The following is a 23,691-nucleotide window of genomic DNA, read 5'->3' on the forward strand; positions in this document are numbered from 1 at the left end:
GCTTTTAACTACAAATGAAAAAAAAACATAGAAGAGAGATGAACCCTCACAGGTTCTGTAATGCAGAACTACTCCAAAGTTACATCAAGGACTCAAGCAGAAGGCCACACATGAAGCTAGAACAACATCTACAGAACGGCTGATATCTTTTCCTTCAGGGACTAAGGGAGTTTGGTGTGAACGCATCCAAAGTTCATGACTCAACTTTGGATGCGTTCAAACCATTTTCATTTTTTTCACTAAAATGAAAATGAAATGAAGGCCCATCTACAAAGTGACAAAGATCTTGAAGTCCCAGAAGACCTTTTTTTGGGTAGATATTATTTTTGGAATGTGTGATTCCTGTTACATCTGATGCAAATAAAATACAACCTTTCAGAAAAAGAAGTTTATACTAACAAAAACTCTGTGCTGTTTACAGCAATGGTATGGAGCAACTAGGTTGCTTTAGAACCCGGATGATTTGTTTCTCTCAATGGAACCAGAAATTCTTTCAACCAGTAAATTCTGATGAAGAAAATCTGTCTTATAAGCTCAACCTCACTACAGTTAAGCAGCAGGACAATGATCTAAAGCATTATGAATGTTTAAAAAAAGCAAAAATAAAATGCAAGTTTTCAGTGGTCTACTTTTGGCTGAATTTAACTGGGTCGTTCAAGCTTAAAAAGTTTCCATTCTGAATGAAAAAAAGCAAATGTTCAAAGAACATATGGTCAAAATATATTCAGAGCAATATACAAGACTCACTGCCAGTTAAGAAAATCTCCTGGTGGCAGCATGAAGGACGTAATGAGTAGGTTCAGGGGGCAATTACTTTTGCATACAGGTTCAGGTTGGGTTGGATGGCTTTCTCCATTTATAAATAAAATGTCATTTGAAAGCTGCCTTGTGAATCCACTATGGTTATCTTTTATATAAACATTAGTTTGATGATCTAAAACATTTACATGTAATCAAAAAGCTGCTGTGACTTTTCTCCCGTCTTTCCAGGAAGGCCGGTGTTTATAAAAAGCATCTTCTGTGGGTCTCAACATGAGGAACTGAAGGAGATTTTGTGGAACATCAATTCCTGTGATGTCTTTGAAGTATGTGTGACATTTTTGATGCATTCCTGATGTAAGAAGTTCCTTTAAAGTGGAGATCTGTGAGACAAAATTCACAAATAATCTGACCGTTTGCTGCAATGATTTTCACATCCCCTGATGCCCAAACCTTATTTAGACTTTAGCGTCAGAGATGTTAAAGCTCTCAGAGTGCTGTGGAAATCGTAAGAAAAGTGGGTTGATCACAGCTGACATGGTAATTCCAAAACTAATAATAATTTTACAACTGCAGGTCTTCTGAAGGAAAAGTCTGAGTCTCACGACCAGACTGCTACGTAAATCTCTCAAGAAACATCCAAAAAGTACATTTCCTCCTGTTCCAATGTTATTAATGATGTTTCAATTGCCAAATTTTTATGACGATAAAAAAAAAAAGGTATTTGGATCTCTAATAGAGCAACATGTCAGTATTTACCAGGTATGAGTTTCAGTTTCACCAGAATGTAAAACCCAAAGGGAATCCACTTCATCTGCTTGTTATTATTTTTTCTACATTATTGTAATATGTCTAAAGAGCCGGGAATTTAATGTATTATTTTTTAATTAATTACATGGATTTTTAATATCTTAAAGATTTTAATAGACTTAATAAAAAAAAATGTTTTAACATAACAAAGCTAAAAAAATGTACCTGAGCTGGAACTTTCATGTTTGAGTGATTCTGGTACACCCATAAATCTGACGCACAAGCGACAGCCACACACAACAGCGATGGATGACAAAACTGTTCTCTTGGCCCATTGTGAGTTAATTTATGCTTCCTAAAGGATTTGTTGTGATGTTAGAGAAGACTACTGTTGTGTGCAAGTTAGTCTATCACCAAAGCTATTCCAGGCTAAAAAAGGATTTTAATGGTAAACATGTAGCAGGAGCACAGACGTCCCCAATGCTAACGTCAGCGTCCACATTCCATATTTCTAAAGAATGACTTTTTTCAAAGTAATTCAAGAGTGATCAGAGGTTCCTAAAACACTGGAAAGCTAAATGGGTGTAATGTCACTTTACACCAATATGCTTGTTGAGTAACAGATTAAAAACAATAAATATCTTTGTTGTTGAGCTCATATGTGTATTCATTTAATAATTTAGAATAATTTATCTGCAAAAAGGGTTTTTGATTGAAAAATGTTGCTCATTTTTATTAAATGTGATTCATTTTGATTAATTAATTACAAACCCTGCAATTAGTTTGATTAAAAACTTAAACAAATCACACCGCTAGTCTAAAATTCAAGTGACTTTAAAGTTCTGCTGTATAAATGTTATAAAAAATCACAAGTGAAATGGTTTATTCACCACAACTCAACACTGACAGTTTATGCTTTTAACTCAGCATGCATACCCTAAAGACACAGGTAGTGATGATAATAGGATCCAACAGTAATTTATTGCATCTCCATCTCTCTCCAGATTCATTCACTTTTATCACTGTCTCTGTCTACTCAATGCTGTGCTTAGCTGTAAATCAACCCTATGAAAGTCATGTTTAAAGAAACAATTCTATCTGTTTGTAGTAGATAGAATTGTTCTATTCTATCTACTACAAGCCTTAAATACTTAAATCAGCATCACTGCTGATTTAAATACTGCCAATGAATTTGCTTTGCTCGAAGAGCACCCACCTTCTTTACACTCCAGGGCCACTCGTGACTCCAGGTTGTCCATCTGGAGCTGGAGGCGCTTCAGGGTGCGGTCCGCGTCCCTCGACTTCCTCTTGTAGGCTATCAGAACAGCGATGATCACCAAGAGGAGCAGGCCACCGCCCCCTCCAATCCCAATGATGGCAGGCAGGGTGAGGAGACTGTCAGAGTAGATGTGAAGAGTTCCTGGGGAGTATTCGAATCCACCAGCACGGATCTAAACACAAAATCAGGGTAGGGCGAGATTAAGATCCTTCAGGATTCACAGAGATGCATACAGAAATTATTTTGGTAATTCTAACTGACCAAAAACAAGATGTGTAAGATCGGACTTAACTTCAAACAGTGGGAAATAAAGTTGTATGTATCTTTATTCAAAGTATGTAAACTTCTGGCTTCAACTGTACATTCACCCCAGCTGATATTCAATCAGATGTCTTTGGAGAGGTGCACCTTGTCCACTGACTTCTTGTAGTAATCAAAAGGTTCCAGTGAATTGGTTTTTGTAAACTGGTTGCTTTCTACAGGGGGGTCCTAAATTTGAAATGCAGTCCAGAATTTTTCTTTACAGTATTTTGTCCATGTTAAAACCACTTCTGATGTTGAGGATTTTTATCTTGTCAAAATATAAAATTTTACCATCAGACCCAAAATCTCAACCTTCTGGAGGAAAGAAATTGGTGAGCAAGTGAAGGAACCACCAGATTCTATTCTAGTTCTAAACTAAAAACTGTTGGCACACCAGTGTTTTGTTATATACCATCTCACTCCGTCAGAAGAAAAAAGACGTGCTCCAAAATTGACTCCTTTGACCCACTTTAACCTACTGTAATTGGCAGCCAACATGTCATGTGAAGGACGCATCTATGGTCAGACAAGACTAACATTAAGCCATTTGATCACAGCAACCACAGTAATCCTTGAAGTTATGCATTCCAACCCAAAAGAACTGAACCAATTGTCTAGCACGGTGGTGGCATCATTCTGTTAATACTGACACAAAGCAAAACATGCAAGGATATAAAAAAAGAGAATAAACACCAAATGTTTTACATTTCACTTAAAACAAACAACTAAAAACAGAAAAGTTGGACACAGTTATGTTTTTCAACATTAAAACAAATATTAAGGGTGATTTTTGAACAGATAAATGTTGTGAAAGTTCCCTGACGGACTAAGTCAAATTTGAGCTAATTTAAATGAAATGCCGCCACACAGAGTGGTTCAGAATTATGCCAGGAGTGCATTGATGGTGAGAACTATTGTGTGCTTGAAAACCCCTATTAGAGTTATGGTGAATTCACACCAGCCCTGTTAAGACCACTTTAATCAAACTGGTTTGTTTGCGGACATTTGGATGGCAATCAAACTGACGTGGATCAAAAAAGCAAACTCTTGTTTGAACAAAAAACATAGGTCTCAGATTGGTTGAAGTGAAGTCTGGCTCGGAGACCACTCCACAAACAGGAAGTAGATTATAACACACGGTATTCTGGGTAAATATAACCAAAACAAACATGCATGTCTTGCGATAGAGGGAGAAATGGTTTGTAGTCTTTTACCAATGACAAATGTAAAGACTGCTGAAGTCTGACACCAATCCAATTGTTTACATTTTGAAGAAGGAAGTTGAACTGGTCTTCTTCAGAGGTTATCATGTCATTTCCTTCAGTGCCACCACAGACCAGGAGACAAAAACCTTTTTCAATTAGCTTGGATCTTTTGACACAGGGCAGTGTGAAAGAGAAACATACCGTCTGAAAATGTAAGATGTTGAAATTTTGGCCCCCAATCAAACCAAGTCTTCAGGACTATCAGATGTGAAAAGGCCCTAAATTTCCAACTCTTATGTGGACCCACCTTTATATTCATTTCAACATTAAACATTCACCTGCACCACTATGATCGATTGTAGTTCCTCTGCTTTTGCTAACTGAACTGGTTGACCAAAGAATTTATGGCATTTCTCAAAGGCAGCTCACCTACAGTCATTAAGGGCTAGGATATTTCTGTGAAGACATGTTCCACCACCCACTTTGATTTTTTACAAGCGCCATCCACGGAGAGAGAAAGAACGAGAAAGAAAAAAACAAGGTTCATTTCTGCAACAGCACCTGTTTGAGATCAGACAAAGTTGTCTGAAAGGATCAAAAGTTGTTGATCTGATGAAAGAGAAACTGGCCGATCTGATGTCTAAAGCAAAGGTCATTAAATTTTTATCTGTTGTGTAGTCACGCTAAAGAGATATCTCTGACAGGCTTGCGCTGCGAAGGCTTACATCACCTCCATCGTTGTGAACGTTTCTTGTAGGAATGCTTTTCGATTCCTGCCTCCGGGGGAGCAGAGGAGCAACTTCAGAGGGTTTTGATAATGAAGATTTCAAAACTTGCCCAGTGCTCTCCTATGTAGCTGTCTGTGACGGCACAGGGTTTGGGTTAGATGTTTTCTTGTTAATGTTCTCGTCCATCACTGTCAACTTTAACTGATTTAGGTCAGAATGTGAATGATGGGCATATGGACAAGGATAAATCAGTGTGGTACAGGACGAAACAGACATTAATGTCATAATAACGTCATAAAAGATTACCCATTCAGGGCATACACACACACACACACATATAGACTACGCATATATTCACACAGAGCATAAGTAATCAAACAAAGTAATCACCAGCATTTAAATCTCTCCCCAAGGAGTCGTGGTAATTATGGAAAGTCAAACACATCTGATGTTTTTTTTTTCTCTGACTAACTACATTTATATATGCACAGTGTGTCACTGGAATCCATCAAATCAAGATATCCCCCAAGGGGGTTGATAACCGATTCAAATGAAGTGTGATTATAAGCTTTGAAGTTCTTGTAAGAGCACTTTCAAGTTGACATTAACAAAGTCTGAATATAAAAGACAGAAAGTAAGAAGCCGTTACATCAATATCAATATAATCAATAGATACAAATTAAATTTGCAGGAGCAAAGGCAATTAGAACGGCCTTTTAGGACTAGGCAAGTAATAGTCTGTGTTGATAGGAATTATGTCCTGAGAGAAACTAACAGACTGAGTTCCCATCAAGGCTCAGAAAGTCTGAAATTTGCCTTCTGTGTTCTACAAAGTGCAACTTTGGAAAAAAGGTCCAATTGGTTGCACATTTTTCACCACCATCCATTTCATTTATCCATTATCTTTTGGCTAATCTGGGATCTGGTAACTAATCTGTGCTGAGAAACCTGTACTTTCCTCTCTAGAGACCAGCTCTTCTGAGGGAATCCCAATGCGTTCCCAGGCCAGTTGAGAAACAGTCCAGCATGTCCTGGATCTTCCGCTGGGTTTCCTCCTGGTGGGACGTACCTGAAACACCTCACCAGGGAAGCGTCCAGAAGCCATCCCAGCCAGAAGTTCAAGTCACCCTATTTCTAAGAGAGAGCCCAGACGCCATGAGAGTGACACCTGTTCTTTTGGTAACTACCCAGAACAGGTGACCATAGATCAGGGTGGGAAAGTAAATCAACCAGTAAATCGAGGTCTCTGGCACAGCACTCGCATCATTGTGGATAATCCATCAATCCACCTATCAATACCACTCCATTTTCCCTCACTGATAAACAATAAGGGAAAAAGACAGTAAAACATTTAAACCCCTTCACTTGGGGCAGAACTCTGTTCCCTACAAATCAGGGCCAAACCAGTTCCACAAGAAAACAGTTGGATTGTGATTAAGCACTTCAACCTGAACCTCTGGGACAGTGCTTTGTAGAATAGTCTTGTCCTTTCCCAGGCTACTTCTTTCTTTTGTAAAACCATGTCAAACCCATGGAGGTCACGTTTCTACTACCTCTGCACAGTTAGAGAATGTAAGTCTAAAGCTGTGAAAAACTGGTTTATAATCCAGGACCTCAAACCAATGTTTTAGAAGTGTATTGAATACAAAACACCTGATGATTAAAAATGATTATATTACCTTCTCAAAATATCACCAAGTGCTGCAGAACCCTGTTAATGATTAAATCGTTTAAGTCGAGCGTGAAGCACCAGAGAAATACCTAAAACATGCTGGAAAGTTGGTTCAGAGTTACCAAGACTGAGAATCTATTCAGACTTCCAGTTATCAGCAGAAAGTCTTCTTTCCCCTCTTGAAGCCTAAATCAGCTGCAGACTTTCATGACAACTCAAAGGTCATTTGTAGAGGTGACCTTGTAGGACAAATATACTGTGCATTCATCGATAGGAAAACGGTTGGATTGAGGGGAGGATCCTCACCTTTCCCCTAACGTAAGAGTGTAAGCTAACAACCTGAAATGGGGGCACTGGTATGGTTGAGGAAACCAATTAGGTGACACATCAAACGACATGTATTCAGAAGAGGTTAAGTAACATGGAGGCGATGATATATTTTCGTAGCTTGTCTATTTTTATTCGACTGACAGACTGAAGGACTGGCAGAGGAACTTAAAAAGCTGAAGGCCAAAACAACAAACAAGTTTCTTCAAAAACTCAAGGGAGGCACACAGCTGCCAACACACAGCTGAACATCTGAGGGGATGCACAAAGACACGCTGATACACATGCAACATTTCTTACAGTGCACCGACACACAGGCACACACACACAACAACACAAACCTGGGGCCAGTATGTATTGATGCCCATTGGGGTCCCCTGTATGTAGGTCATTGTGTACAGGGAATAATGTTTTGCTACAGCTGTGTCCTGCAGAACATACACCACAAAGACCAGAGTGCTCACACACACACGCACGCACCAAAGAAAAGCCATAAACACAGGGTATGTAGTTGCACCCACACACACACACACACAAGCACAGAAAAGCAAATAGGAACAGACAGCTCTATTTTTTTCCACGGCTATTGTCACACGAAAAAACTCCACCACCCCCTCTGACATATCGCATCACTCCGATATTTAACATGACATTTCGTTCAAAAAACAGGAAAGTGGGGGGGTGAAAAACTTTGAGAGATCCACCTTGGAGCTGGCTGGTTCCATTGAGAGCTATCATATTGAATTACACAGATGCGCTGTCAGTAGCTTTCTAGGTTTATTGACTGTAGCTAGCATGGAGTAAATGTCATAAAGATATAGTGAGATGACTGTGAGAGGACACTGGTAATAAGTTTAAAAGCTGTGGATGGAGAACTGGGAGCTGACTGAGTGTACTTTTGGGATATTTAAAAAGAGAAATCCAAATGTATTCATGCTGAGAACCATTTCGCCAGGACGAGGTTTGACCTTCAGTGGCGCAGACGCTCCTAAGGGGAACTCTGTGATTTCCAAGGTCTGCTTCAGTCAGAGTGAATCAGGGAGTTTAGTCGCAGTACTGCAGACAGCTTGAGACAAGCAAAGCTGAACGGTACTTTTAAGCCTGACATTTCCACAAGGCTATTTCCACAACATTGCAAATTTCAGACATTAAGGGAATGTCAAAATGCCAATTCATACAGTTGCAAACACTTACAAGTTGGTATGAATACCTTTTATTGATTCATCTGAATTGTTATTTTGGGACTGAATGATTTTTACAAACAATAACTATTGAAAGACAACAAATAGGTTAAGTTTTAGTCATAGATCCCCCTAATTCACACAACTATAAATAACAATACATATACATACTTAGAACTGCAGTAACACACATCTAAGGATATTTGCAGATATGAGAGTTCAGTAGACTCGGTTCAACTGGAAACTAAAATTGCAAAATTTATTACATTATGAACTGGTACGGTTCATCTTCAAACTGCACTTTCTCAAACAAACTAAACCTTTCAAAAAAACCTGTTCACCACCCTCAGCTGTGGGGGCGCTATACCAAGAACCACTGAGTGAAACAACACAAAATCCTCTGAAGACACCGAGTCCTTCTTTATAAAATGTAAACTAATGGAGTGCTGCCATATTTTAGCGGTTGCAGGATTTCACTTTTGTCATTGGTAAAAGACCACAAACCATTTCTTTCTCACAAGACATGCATGTTTGTCTTGGCTGTATTTACCCAGAATACCCAGCGCTGCAGCCCACTTCCTGCTTTTGAACCAGATCTCTGGTCACATATGCATTCAAACCGCACTGGAGTTCATGTCAACTGACCTGAGATCTAGGTTTTTAGGTTTTTATCCACATCAGAATGTGAAATGAACCAAACTTTCTACACAAACAAGCTACTACAGTTTGATTAAATCGGATTAAACAGGGCCAAATGTCCCAAAGCAAGTTGCACCTCAGACTTATTTAGGTCACAATCTGTTCATGTGCTAAAACTGAAAGGTAATCAATAATCTATTGCAAAACCTGAACACTGATCAGTACATCAATCTGATCTACTTTTTATTGGTCTATCAGGTAAAAACCACTGAAGTTTGTGGCGACAAAGTGAAAGGGAGGAACTTAAAGAAAATGAACAGGTTTGCTTGGTATAGCACATAGAACTCTGTCTTTAGGTGCAACCCATTGTTTAAGACACTTTAAATAAAATCTCAGTCAGAAAACGTGAACTATCACTTTAAGTGCTGGTCCAGATGAGAAGTGGATGACAGTCTTATTAGAGTGGAGGGTGGGTGGAGAAGTGCCTGGCTGGAGATTTATTGAACGTTAGTCACATTATATTCCATGTATAAGTAAATGTCCCCATCCTCATACTGAAGCTCATAAAAAAAGCAGAGAAAAGGGGCATTAAGGAAACCTCCAATGTAAAAACCAGCAGCATCCACAGCAGAGAACTGCTGATGGCTGCACTGCTGTTGAAGACGAGATGCCCAAGTGGATAAAAAAAGAAGCATGGCTCTGAACATGTCTCCACAGGTTCAGAGTAGAGATTATTACAAGAACGGTTAATTGAGTTCCTTATCCACTTAACTGATCAAACTCAGTACTAAACTTCCTGCAGATCCTAAACTTTAAACGTTCAATGCAAAAAAAAAAAAAGAAAAAAAAAGAAGAAGCATTTATCAGGTTTTTATCTCCTGTGACTAAAGTGAACTTATTTTCAGCAACAGGTTGCCTGGAAGCCAATGAGGATCAATGTGTTAATTAAGCGCAGCATATTTAACAGCAGCCTCGCAGCGCGAGCGCAGCGGAGCATATCCTGAATCTGTCAGAAGGAATTGTTTCAAAAAGACACATGGGATTATTTATATACCTCAATGATAAAACATGGTGAGGTGAGACTGAGCGGAACAATTCCAGGTTCATCAGGAAGTGGAATCATGTGAAGTAAAGAGGGTAAATGATCAGCTTAAAAGATAATGGAGGTTCATTTAACTGAAAAAAATGTGTGGAAAGTTGAGGATATTGAGCATTTTATGAGTTGCAAAGGATATTTAGAAGTGCTGTCAACGTTAATGTGTTAACACATGTGATTAATCTGAAAATTTTAAAGTGTCAGTATTACATAAATGCAGATTAATTGAGCTACTATTTTGACTTAAAAGCCTCTTTCCTGTGGAGGGTTACCTCTTTCCCAGCAGCACAATATGGACTTTACACTCAGTCCATAATGTGACGATGAGACATCAGAAAGAGTTTTCCACAACAGCAGACAGCAGCAAAAGCTGGACAGTTCTCATATTTTTGTGCCGAATTCCATAGGAACGAATGGAGAGAGACATTTCTGACTGAATGTTTGAAACATAATGACTTCCTTTAAACCTTCCTGCATATAAAAACCTGGAAAACTGAGAATGTTCAGACATGTTTGCTTTGAGACATTAAAACATTTATTGAAAAGGTGAGTACAGAGTTGGTTATGATATAGCCTATTTAGGCAGTTTCCCAGGGCGGCATCAGAAAGGAACAAGCCAGGCCTGCAAGAACCACAACTGCAAGTAGTTGTGGATCTTGCAGTTTTGGTTATGCTAAGAAAGTTAAGCATACTGATTAATCATGATTACATTTTTTTAAATTGACAGTACTAACATTTAGTTACACAGTTTGGGACAGAAAAAAGTGGGGAAAAACAAAAAAAAAGAACAGCCAAAAAGAGTGTTGTTGACGGTGACAGAGAGTTGTGAACTGACCGTGACTTTGTGCTGTCCGGTGAGGTTGGGCCATTCGCACAGCAGCTGGCTCTCAGACAGGGTCAGAACGCAGGGAGTCTCTCCAATCAGCACCGTGTAGTTCAGGCGGCTGTTACCCGGCGCCGCTGGGATCAGGTTACGACCCTAAACACACAACAAGGAGAGAATCAGGAGCAGAACGCAGCCCGTTTGTCAAAGCCATACTTTAACTGGGACATTTGTGAAAGGCGAACATATTTAAGGTTATTAAGTCTTTTACTGAGCTACAAACTGAGAGAAAATACTCAGTTTGGACCCGAGGTTCTTTCTGAACTCACTTTCACCTGTTAGCCTGGTTTCTGGAGAACAATAAGACTTTATAATGACTAGTATTTTTCTGTTAATGATATAATTCTCTGTCTTGTTCCACTCAATAAAACAAATCACTGACAGCATAACAGCTCTTTTAAATCTCATTTCCAGAACAGGATTCTCTATATTCTTCTGTTAATAAATTCCAATGATAAAAACTAAAAACTGGTCAAATATATAGGATTTATTTCAAAAAGCAAAGGGCTAGTTTTTAACTGAAACAATGATGAAGTTCATGGAGAACGAAGTGAGTATTTATTGCAGTCGAACAAGAATAAATGTGGAAGCTGAAATAAGGAACAATTATAACAAAAAAATAACACAGAGGTACATTTTAAACATTAATAGGTTTTAACCAGGATTTAACATGCTGTTACCAGAGATCTAACTTACACCAGGATAATTGAGCAAATAATTTGTGTCCTTTAAACCAATACAATGACTTCCTGTCTGTAAAAAGAGAGTTTATAAAGCCTGTCTTTTCTGGAAGAAAATGAATGACCAGGCAGTCTGAATGTATCTGAGATTTATTGTGTGGTATGAATCACCTAAGAGTAAGATGTATATCTGAGAGAGCTGTATGGGAGATGGGAATGACAGTTTCCCTGAAGGAAATCCCACTGGGGTTGATAAAGTTTCTGTTTATCTGTCTGGACCAGTACCAGTAACTGGACTAGTGTCTTTCTTGATTGATGGAGTATATTTCCAAAAAAACGTAAATGTGACTTTACCCAAACATTGACAGCATTTGAGAATTTACAGTTAGTTTTGTCAAGCCAAAAACAGAAAAAACAAAATCAGTAAGAGGGAGAGATGACTGCAAAGAGAAGAAAACCATTTGGAAATGTTGGAAGGAACCATCAGGAGGAACAGATGATTGGATAGGCTAGAGAAAAAAAAGATGAACAGGAGAGGAATGGGAGAGGAACAGGCTTTGCTCTGAGTAAAGAAGAAAGGTAGCGAGCATGGAATCGGAGTTAGTGAGTTAGATGGAGACGCAGAGTGAGGAGATAGCTGCCATGTCTCCCGCTGACTTAGCAGTGGGACGCAGAGGCAGACTCCTTTTTCCAATCCCATCGTCTCTGCAGGCTGCTGCCACCCAGCCCTGCTCCGCAACCCTGTAAACATGCATCCCATTCCATCTCACAATCACACACACACACGCACACAACCACCCTGCACGCATCTACAAAACCACACAAGCCACTGAGTTATTGCCACACACTGAGCTGCTGCCGCACACAAACTCTCCAAAACACACACGGGGACACAGGAAACGCTCAAGAAACAACAGGATCAAATGGATGTGTTCGCTCCCCAAACCCTCAAAAAAACATAATAAATAAATAAATTAATAAAAAATGAGAAATTAATTGCGTGGCAGGCAACCCCCCCCCCTCTCCTCACCAACTACCGCCACATCCCGTCTCTCCAAATTGCATTTTTGTCCATCTCATCAGCGCTTCCACTGGGTAAGCAGTTCCTCCAACAAGCCAAGCAGGAGATTTGGCAATTACCGGGAAGCTCTTTGCAAATAAATGATCTTTTAAGAAATAAATTACAACGGTTACGCTGCTTTCAGTCTCTTCGTGGAAATAAGCTGCGTAACACACTCTTTATCTGTCCTGTTTTATCTTCATAATTATTTATCTATCGAGAAGATAAACGGATTAAAGAGGGGAATTCAACGTAAATGCATCGCACTGGACGACTGTGAAATGGCTTCAGAAATAAACGCATTTTAAATTGTTCTATACTATAATAAATGTCTGTGTACAGAATTTTTTGGTGCTCTAGAAGTTCAATTATTCATGTGCTCACTTGTCGTTTTTGTCAGTTATTTGGGTCATCTAGAAAAGTTTACATGGAAGGGCAAAGTAGTGGCAGTATGTGAAATCTCCAGAATGTAAACATAGTCAAACAAAAACACTTAAAAACTATTTACTATCAGTATCTGTTCTAAGAAAAAAATAAGTATAAATGTCCTTCATCTCATCTGTCAAAATAATTAAAAAAAACTGTTCACCTTCTTGAACTCTTTGAAAGTGTCCTCTCCCATTTCAGACTGAACATCCCAGAACCTCATTCTTAATGCTTTTTCTGCTGCATGTTACATTCCTGGGACTTCAGGCATCAGGTCTGAGTTGGCCATGCTTTGTGAAGTTTCTGTGTCATCATGGGCCAAGAGTAAGACAATAGACAAAGCTACTTCTAAATAACTTGTTCTTTAAATGAAAATCTCCCTTCATTCTGCACACAGATGCATTTTTTAACAACTCTACTTTTGGACGTACTCTATGCCATCATGGGATTCACATGTTGTTTGTAGAGGTGGGTTAGTGGAGTAAAACATTAGAAAAATATATACATTTAAGAGTAGTTTTACTTTTACTTGAATAATAACATGAAGAAGTATCACTAGCCTGAAGTTCAACTTCTGGTTAATCTTACCATCTGTAGTGTGTGTGGCTGCAGAGTGGGAGCCAACGGGTGTTTGATGCAGGACTATGACTAAGTTTTTCAGGGACCTAAATTAATATTTGCAATTATATATTGTTGGTGAATTACTATTTAATTTGAAGGCTTCTGGACAAATAAGTGATTTGTTTTTTTTCAGCAAAAAATTTGGGGAGAGACAAAGCTGTACTGCAGGGGGAGAAACAGAGGGTGGGCCTCCTCTGCCCCTGATGCAGGTATTTGGCTGCTCATTAACATTGAAGTAATTATGAGTACATTATATTAAACTGTTCCAAATTGTTATAAAAAAAAAAAAATTCTTTGTACATTTTGTCCAGAGAAAGAACAGAATTGTTCAGGTATATTTATACATTAAAATGGCTCAGTCAAAGTCTCAAACTAATTCCAGTTAAGCATCTGTGGCTAGAGTCAGAGGTTGAAAATGTCAATTGCCAGACAGAAACCTGGAATAGCAAAAGGTTTTGCAGCTTTCACCTTTGTGTATGTTGGTCAGTCTAATAAAATACAAAAAAAGTGTGTAATTTACCAGAAAGTAGAAAAGTTTGAGGAATAAAAATGCTTTTGTGGATTAATGTGCATAAATCCTCCAACACATCCATCTATCTGCTTTAATCCCGCCTTGACCCAACGTTTCAGGTGAACTTGGAGAGATAATACACAGACCCACACGCTGCTCAAAAATTACCAATTAATTTTTCTTACTCATGTTCATTTTCTGTTAATGAAACTGAAAACCAATATAATCCAACTCTCCCAGAACGCAGACCTGCATGCTTCCACGCTGCCCTTGTAGCGCTACAAATTAATTACACAAATTGAAAAGGCTGCTGTTTAAGAGGCCTACAGGCTGCAGAGGAGAACTGTATTCAGGGAAGTGGCTGAAGGACACAAGCTGGCCTTGGAAGGTGTGGGCATTTGCTTTCAGCTTCCATTTATGAATTAAAAAGACTTTTTCTTTTCTCTCCCCTAAGGGACCTTGTAAACACACTTAAGAGCTTCTCTTCCCCTCCATCTTGTAAAGAAAGAAAATAAAAACATGAGTGTGTGTTTCTGTTTGTTAGTCAACGTCAGTTTCGCAGTTTGTATTACAGAAAATGTTCAATATATGTGGGATTTTTAAAAGAAAGATTATGTTTTAAAAAAAACATCCATCGACAGCAGCCGTATGAAGAGGCAGGGTTTTTTTTTTATGTATCAGAATCCTATTAAAAGCAAAAACAGCAAAAAATAAGTTTTAGTCAAGGAAATACTGTTGATCTGGAGTACATGGAAGAATCAAAACAACACTCCTTTTATGTTTTTGAGAAGCGAATAACATTAAGACATGATGTAAAGCTCAAAAAAGTTGATTTTATATAATACTGTCCCTTTAATAGGCCCTTGAAGGCCCTTTAATTGGCCTAGTGGAAACTGTCTTGGCTCTCCTATAGAAGCTAACATGGAAGTTAGCTTCTTCCATATTTCCAGTCTTGGAGAGACAACCAATCAGCTCCAAGAAAAAATAATGCTGTTCCTGGATTGGGACAAGAAAAGTCCCAGTGAATGACTTCATCTTCAGAGCTGCTTTGGAAAATTACTTAGACTCACTTTGTTGTCATTGGACAAAAACACGACAGTGAAATTGTAAACGAAATGTCATTGCTTGGCTACCAGAGTACACATGTAAGACATAAATTCTTCTAAAATGTTGTCTCCTACACACATATATATATATATATATATATATATATATCGGTTTCTCTATATATATATATATATATATATATATATATATATATATATATCGGTGTCTATATATATATATATATATATATATATAACGGTGTATATATATATATATATATATCATGAGATATACAGACAGTGGCATTTCATTACTCTTTGGAATTAATAAAATTATTTTAGGAGTTTGAACTGTATTGTTCAAATCTTTTTTGGAAAAACCTTTAACCTTGACAGTTCAATGTGAAATCTGTGGATAAAATCTCAAGTATCTAGTAATAAAGATCCATGGAAGTGATTTTTGGTGCATTTCTGACCTTCAGTATTTATAGGCAACCAGTTTGAGCTCCACCACTCATCCCGGACTCAGTTATAAAATATATATAAAGATGTTTACCACCACATTTTAGCAAGTTCAACTTTGTATCTATGTACGATCTCATATATATATATATATATATATATATATATATATATATATATATATATATATATATATATATATATATATATATATGTTGTACACGGTGCAGTTCTGAGCAAAAATAAGATTCAATTGGAAACTGAAACTATTTATATGTAATATTCAATTCTTCTGTCTATTTTGTCTCCTTTCATGACAATATAAAACAAGCAGTCCTTGGCTCTTTAAAAAACACAGACTTGGAATCAACATGCAGGCTGTAATTTTTTTGCTAAAATGAATCTGTTGGGTATAATAACCAATCCTTTTTGTAAGGCAATGCCCTGTGAAACTACGGCGCTGTTGGACCCAAATGGAAATGGAAATTGGTTGCAAATTTATGATCAACTGTTAATAACGGACAATGAGCTCTGCTCCCTTGTTTGTACCTAACCTTACAGTTCAATGTATATCTTTGGATAAAATCTCAAGTATCTAGTAATACCAGCCTCACGTCAATATACAATTCTGCTTTGAGGGCGGTGCTCCTGGTGCTTGTGTGTTGTTTACAAATTTCACCAAACACTTACATTGTTTTTTTTTAAATCTTCAAGTAAAGTAGCTAAAAATAACTATGTTTAGACCACTCAGATAAAGGCAGTAAACCTGAGTACTGTTAACTCAAAATCATTAATTGGGTTAACTGTAAAATATTCATTCAGACAACTCATGCAATGGCAGTAAACTTGAGTGCCGTTAACTCAAAATCATTAGTAAAGTTGACTATAAAATGTCAATTATGACTACTTCAAATTGTGAGTTATGTCAAGTAAGCAGTTCTCAGTAAAAGATGTTATGCGTACACGTTTAAGAGTTCACATTACTTGCAAAATATCAGGAAACCGATTGCCTTGATATGTTCAAGTAAGATGAACCAAAAGTGTTAAGTTATTGGAACGAAGAGCCAACAGACAACAGTTTGAATGGAAAAAAAATGTTTAATAATTAAACAAGTTTACCTTAAATACAAGGTTCTCAAGTGTGGTTACATACACAAACAAAGTTTTCCATAGACTTTTTAGGGAAAAAAATGACACGACTTTTTTTCTAGGGTAGCCTTCAATCTAATATTGAATCCTACAAATGGCCCTCAGTCTTTAAAACTTTGAGAATCCCTGCTTAAATGTCTTTGTTGACTGGTGTGAAACAAAAACTCAATTCTCAATACTAGAGCCCAACATTTATCATAACATTGATAAAGTAAATAGTGAAGTAGTGAAGTGAAGTAATGTTTCTCCTCGTTAACATAAAACCATTTAGTAGTCTGCAAGTGCAATGATGCTCTCTCCAACAAAAAAGAATCAAACAAGAAATAAAAATAACTTTTCCAATAAGGGTAAAGGTATCAACGTTGATCCATAATGTCACATCACATTCACTCATTGCATCAGAAGATTTTGAGTGATTGATGTCCAAGTGACAGAAGCACCCTTTGGATGAAGTCAAAGGTGTACTTCAGTTGTTGAGGGTACTCCAAATTCAGAGCATAAATAAGTCCAAAGAGCAAACACATGGCATGTGGAAGATTTCCAAGATCATTCATGACAAGACTTCCTTCCAAAATGATGGCAGTACTTGAAGACTGGAGGTGCAGTGAGTCAGTGGAGGCCTGCCTGTCCTCAGGAATGATGGTCAGGATCCCAATGGGGTGTGAGACACGTCGAGGTCTTCGCAGTCCTAAAAACAATAAACACCACAATTACATATCAACATCACACTTCTTTAGGGTGACCAGACGTCCTCTTTTTCCCGGACATGTCCTACTTTTCAGACCTAAAAAAATGTCCGGGGGGAATTTAAAATCGTTAGGGATTTTGGTCAACTGCCTCAAAACACATTACATAGCTTACAGTGCATTGTGATTACATTGCCACTCCGTTCCACTACTCCATTCAGGTTTCTTTGTATGGCAAAGAAATCGGTGCTTTATGTACACACATGTGCTACCATTTCTTTCCTCCTTTTCAGAAACCCAAATCTGGTGACCCTACACTTCTTCATCACGGCTGCTTCTCCTACAGTTTACAGCTGTCCCACCTATGGCAGTCTACTCATCATAAGCCTTCTATAACAGTACAGCGGCTTTTTTAACCCGCCAACATCTTTATCTTATCCCTTTTCCTTTTTTTCTTTTGCGCCCCGGACAGCTTTTTGCACTGCCGCTCCATCTTGTTGCCACTACATAAACGTGATATTTTCGACTAACGTTAGTGCCAGGCATCGCTAAATCATTACACATAAAGTTAACCTCAAAACCTGGACTTACGGATGAATTATACGGCCGAGATAACGAATATAAGTTTACTAAAAAACAGTGGGACTTACCGTGACCAAACTTAGCTGCAGCAACCGCCGTATTGTTGACAGTTCGGAGCTTCTTTCAAACACGACGTCACTCGTCAGTATCCAATGCGCATGTGCGTTCAACGAGAGCTGCCGAATGATGCCGAGTTTTTTGCTGGTTATGCAGATGCGTTTTGCTCACTCATAACTCCAAGTTCGGGTTACTTGCTGCTGATGAGTTTGATTACTTGCCTCAGTAGAAAGTTGTCTTTGCTAAGTTTAAGTTAGTATAGTCAACAGAGTAAGCTGGAATGAGTTCAGGTCACTTTTCTTTTTGAGTACACTTTACTTTTACATTTTACAGTGTATTGTCATGGAACGTGGCAAAAAGGGCCGCAGCTGTTTGACAGATGCTGAGAAATGTAAGTGTGATTAGTTGTAAATGACATTCAACATTGAATAGCATCAGTATTGTCCTTTAAGTGCAAAGTAGCAGTTTAACAGAAAGGCTGTGTGGGAAGCATTGTGGAGGCTGTCGGCATCAATAAGTCCCATCTTCAGCTGCAGGTTGAAGTGCTTCGGAGTTGTTTAAAGTTCATTTCTCAGCCTTGATGACTGTTAGACATAATCATCAAAGTTTTTGTGAAGGTTCTCTATAGATTATCTCTATGGTGCTTTTTAAAAGTTTTCACACTCGTTGAACTTTTTCACATTTTGCTGACATTAAGATGTGAAACTTTCCTTTGTTGCATTGGAATTTAGAGGCTTTGAGTTGTATTCTTCCACTCTCACGTTTTACGTAAATTCTCTTTGGTTTGCAACAGTGATGGTGCATATGGGCAGATGCCCAGGGAGGCACCAGAACAAGTGGAGGGTGGGATGGAGAGATGTTGCAGGCACCAGATAAACATACACTTATCAATCAATTGGGTTTTGAAAAGATTTTATTCCTCCCATGCGTGTGCAATGAGCAGTTGGCAGGCCCTACTTGTGGCTGGGAATATGGAGACTTTGGATGCATTTCCAATACAAATCTTTGTTCTGCTTATGTAAAAAAAAACCACAATTTTGCAATTGCAATGGAAATGAAATCACACATGAACAAGCTAGTTGATGCAATAAGTCACTAAAAATTGTGGCAGTGACAGATTTAAGCAGTTCCAAATTATAGTTGACAAATTTACAGAAATATGAATCATTATCCTCCTGCCACTTTCTGTCAACTTCTTTGTGGTTTTCACTCGTGTGATTTGAAAAAATTCTGTCTCCATTGCAGTTCTGCAAAATACATCTATTTTGACATAGCTGAAAAAAACATCTCATCTTGAGACAAAACTTTTATCAAGAAACATGACTGTTTTTGAAATTGCAGTGTTTCCATTAAGTAAAATTACTTTTGTAATTTAAATTTGTACAATTCTATGTTTAATGGAAAAGCAGCCCATTTACATGTTCAAAACTAAATTTTGACCTGCCCCAAGAATTTACAAGATTTCCTGTACTTTCATTTGAGCAGAAGGAGTTTGCATTTTAAAAGCACATATTTTTAGTAGGACAGAAATTCAACACACTAATTAATTGATGAATTAATTACATAGATTTTAACAGTAAAAATGTTAATGCATTTAATTGCATTTTTATAAATTTTTTGTCATATATAGCTTCTGACTGGAACCTTTGTATTCACCTGTTTCTGGTTGAATCTAATGCAAAGTGAAAAAGCAGCTTCTCTCAGCCCACTGGGAGTTAATCTTTGCTTAAAAAGCAATCTGATGGGATGCTGGAAAAGACTATTGTTGTGTTCAAGTTATGCTAAAAGAAGTTATCATATCACCAGAGCTACTCAACGCTAAAATAGCATCAAAATGCAAAGCATGTAGCAGCAGCACAGACGTCCTCGTTGCTAATGTCAGCGTTCATAGTCTACATTTCTAAACAGAAACTCAAAAAACGTCCATGAATGATCAGAGGTTTTAAAACTTTTGAACGCTGAATAAATATTAATGCACTTTGCATCAATCAATATCTTTATTGTTGAACTTATATGTCTATTTATTCAATAACTTAGCAGCAAAAAGAGCTTTTGAATTTAAAATGCTGGTTATTTTGACAATGTATAATTTATTTATATTAATAAAAACACAATTAATTACAGACCCTGTAATTAACTCAGTATTTTTTTTTTTTTACCTGAGTTGAGGTTCAGATTGAAGAATAATAGAGGTGATCACACTATTGCTGTGGATTAACTTGCCTCTTCACATTAGTTAGTTGCCAACACTTTTAAAAGCTGCTGAATTCTTTTATTATTATTATTTCATGTGTACCGCCTAAAGAAGAACTGGCATTTTTAATTTATGTTTGCATAGTGGTAGTGATTATACCCTATATGACTTTCAGAGCAAAACACTGGATGAACAAAGTTCAATAGGGGAGGTGATAACAACCGTTGCCGTCACGCTTTTATTTTCTAACACACCATTTTTCATGCATTACTTTGTTCCTGGTCCATCACTGTGTACAAACCTTCTTATTCTCCTTCACACATCTCTCAGGCTTGTACGACACACTTGTGCGGCAAAGTGACATTTGCAAACCCCTACGGCCTGAGGTAGTGTTACAGTGCATGTCTGTAGCTGGTTAATAAAGAAGACGTGACATAAGCAGAGCATGACATTGAAGATGTTTTTTTGCTCCAGCCTGTTTTTCAAACTTGTCTTCGTTATTTTACATAAGCGCTTATCTAGAAAAATGGATTCTATGATGCAATTGCAGCATACTTTGGTCAGTTTGTAATCTAGATGTAAGTACATTAATTTACTTGCGTAACTAAATTATGAGCTTGTTATGAGCTAAATTATGAGTTTGTTCATTCAAGGTCGGCTTAGAAAAACATTTGTGTCGCTGATGCGAGACTCACGTGAAAAGACTCGGCCTGCCCATATTTGGCCCTGATCTTCGGTTCTCGGATGGTTGCTAAGTTGGTCCCACTCACTGTTAGTGGGGTTCCACCACTGTGGAAGGAGAAAAACAACAGAAAATGACAAATAAACCTTGGCCTACAGTTACAGGGAACATTTTCTTTGCATCTTGCTTCAATTTGCTGAACTATAACTACTTTCATTTCACGATACAGGAGATTGTTTTGTTGCTAATTGTTCATTAATATGGTTAAAGTACATTTTGAAATTGTGACAAATACAATTTCCAAGTAGAAACAGTGGTATGTGTATTTATTTGGCAAAAATGAAATAAAACAGTTTTATTACTTGTATAGTAAAACCATTTTTGTAAACAGGAGAGTTTTCAAGCAAAACTCAAACTACCAAGTAGCTTTATATGCCTTCTAACTTTACTGTGTACCTAAGCATAAATCTAAAAAAAAAAACAGAACACTGTGCATTCTTTGCTGATATAAAAAAAGTTTGGGCTCAAAGTAGATCGTGATATCCAGAATATTGTGCTTAGCATATGAGAAAAGTTAAGGAAAAATGAAATCGGTAGAGAAAGACGATGTTCTTGAAGAAAGTGAAGGCTGTAGGACTGTGTGATGTCGACTCTTGTACACACAGCATCAGTTCTGGGTTTCTCCTTTGATGGCAACAGTGCCTGATAATTTTAAACGAATGTTTTATTTGTTAAAAGATTCTTTGTGTGTGTCAAACTAGTGAGGATTTTTACTTTCTCACTGAAAAATAGCTCCATTCACTCAGATGGCATGTTGGTGCATCCAAAAATGATTAATAGACTCAGAGGCAAGATCACAAGGTTCATAGGAAAAGTAAAGACTTTATCACAGGAGACTCAGCAACTCAAAGGGAGTCTTTTTACTAAACTTAAATTAGATTTATGATGTGTTCTTTAAAGACGTCTCAACCTCTTGACACAGTCTTTGTTTTACAGTGTCGGTTCTAGCCTCTGAGTCAGTTTTCTGCGGAAGGATCACTACTTTTCTCTGCTGCTGGGCTATTTGTGCCACAGTGAAATATAGCTAAGAAGATTTCCTATCATGAGTCTTTCTGCAGGTTTCTCACTCCCTTCTGGGAAATAAGCTTTAGTCTCTATCACATAAAAGCCTGAAATAAAATCTTGAAGAGATGATAAACAAAGGACGGCTTTTGAAAACATTGAAGCGATAATGATGCCATTCAGGATTACCGTCCTCAACAAACTTTGATAAAGTGGAAGATGACATTGCACTCAATTCCCACTTCATTATGTGTTCCTTGTCAATTGGTTAACAACTGTAGTGAATCAGCCAATAACATGGTAGCAACTCAATAGATATGAGCATCTCAACATAAAATGTGCATCATAATAGATATTGATGGAACTTTGAAAAAGGCATGCTAGTTAGTCGTTTAGGATATACATTAGAAACAACTAATTTACTTGTGTTTTCATGTACAATCACCTCTCAAGAACGGTCTAATAAATGGTCCAGTGAGGTACCAGCATCGGCAATGACGAGTTGGTACAGGAATAGTTACCCCGGTTTAAGATGGTACAAAGGCAACATATCAAAAAACCAGAGTACCATCTCTGAATTTGAAGCATCTCCAACATGCTGAATGCTCCAACATTCAGACGTTAAGGCCAGAATTTGGACTAGGCAACAGGAACACAGTGATCCACGCTGTTCACAGTGGTGGTGAACAGTGGTGGTGTAATTGGTATTGTAGAGGGTTTCTTGACCCATTTTGGGTCTCTTGAATCTCAGTTGAGAATTATTTTAACACCAGTTTAACTGAGTATTGTTCATGACCATTCCTTCATAACCACACTGTATCTGTCCTCTGATGTTTAGTTCCTACAGGGTAATCCACCATGTCAAAAAGCTCAAACCATCAAAAACTGGTTTCTTAATTTAGAGTGAGTTCATTTTACCTAAATCTCCTCCAAAGTCGCCAGATCTTAAACCAGAAGCAAGTGAGTGATAGTTTCTTGTCAGTCTCTGGGGAATGTTTCAGATTGTTGAATCTACAGTACTAAGAGTTAGGGTACTTCTGGTAACACACTGGGGTTCAACCAGGTACTTGTAAAGTATACTAAATTAAGTGTCTGGTGATAATATCTTCCATCAAAAAAGACTTTTACAACAGAAGCACTGCTTCAAGTATGTGGGATGCAAATGTTGTTACACCCATCTACCCATCTAACCTGCAACCCTGTGTATTTTTCCAGGGTTGCAGGTGCCTTTCTTTAGCAGTCAGTGGGTAAGAGGCAAAGTAAACCTTGACTGTCTCCCCATTAAAGGGCAACAGAGGACAGACAGTCTAAGCATACTCACACCTCCTTAATTAATCTAACATATAGGGTTTTGAATGGTGGAGGAAAGCCAGAGTGCCTAGAGAAAAACATGCATGCTTACAAGGAGAACATGCAAACTGCAAAAAGATTCCAGCAAAGATTCCAACCCAGGCTTTCTGTTTTCTTCTTCTTGTTTTTTGGAACTACTGGCCTTTACTGAAGAGTAGAGGGACAGGGAATAGCGTGGAGAGACAGGAGGAAGACATGCCGCAAATGGCCCAAGACTGGGAATCAAAACCCAGGACAACCAAGTTGAGGATTACAGCCTTTGAACGTGGGGCACACTCTACCAACAGAGCCATCTAATATC

At 37.9% G+C, this 23,691-nt stretch overlaps 1 protein-coding gene across 1 annotated transcript in view; it reads right to left on the reverse strand.

The window, feature by feature from the left end:
- The window catches only part of LOC122840476 (plexin-A1-like), a 124,080-nt gene that overhangs the window by 34,595 nt on the left and 65,794 nt on the right, over positions 1 to 23,691 (reverse strand). The window contains exons 15-17 of the mRNA XM_044136879.1: positions 20,992 to 21,085; positions 10,775 to 10,918; positions 2,726 to 2,960 (exon numbers count right to left, since the gene is read on the reverse strand). Coding sequence (XP_043992814.1) covers positions 2,726 to 2,960; positions 10,775 to 10,918; positions 20,992 to 21,085 — 473 coding nt within the window. The remainder of the gene's footprint in view (positions 1 to 2,725; positions 2,961 to 10,774; positions 10,919 to 20,991; positions 21,086 to 23,691) is intronic.

Source organism: Gambusia affinis, linkage group LG01, assembly GCF_019740435.1.
Source record: "Gambusia affinis linkage group LG01, SWU_Gaff_1.0, whole genome shotgun sequence".
NCBI lineage: Eukaryota > Metazoa > Chordata > Actinopteri > Cyprinodontiformes > Poeciliidae > Gambusia > Gambusia affinis.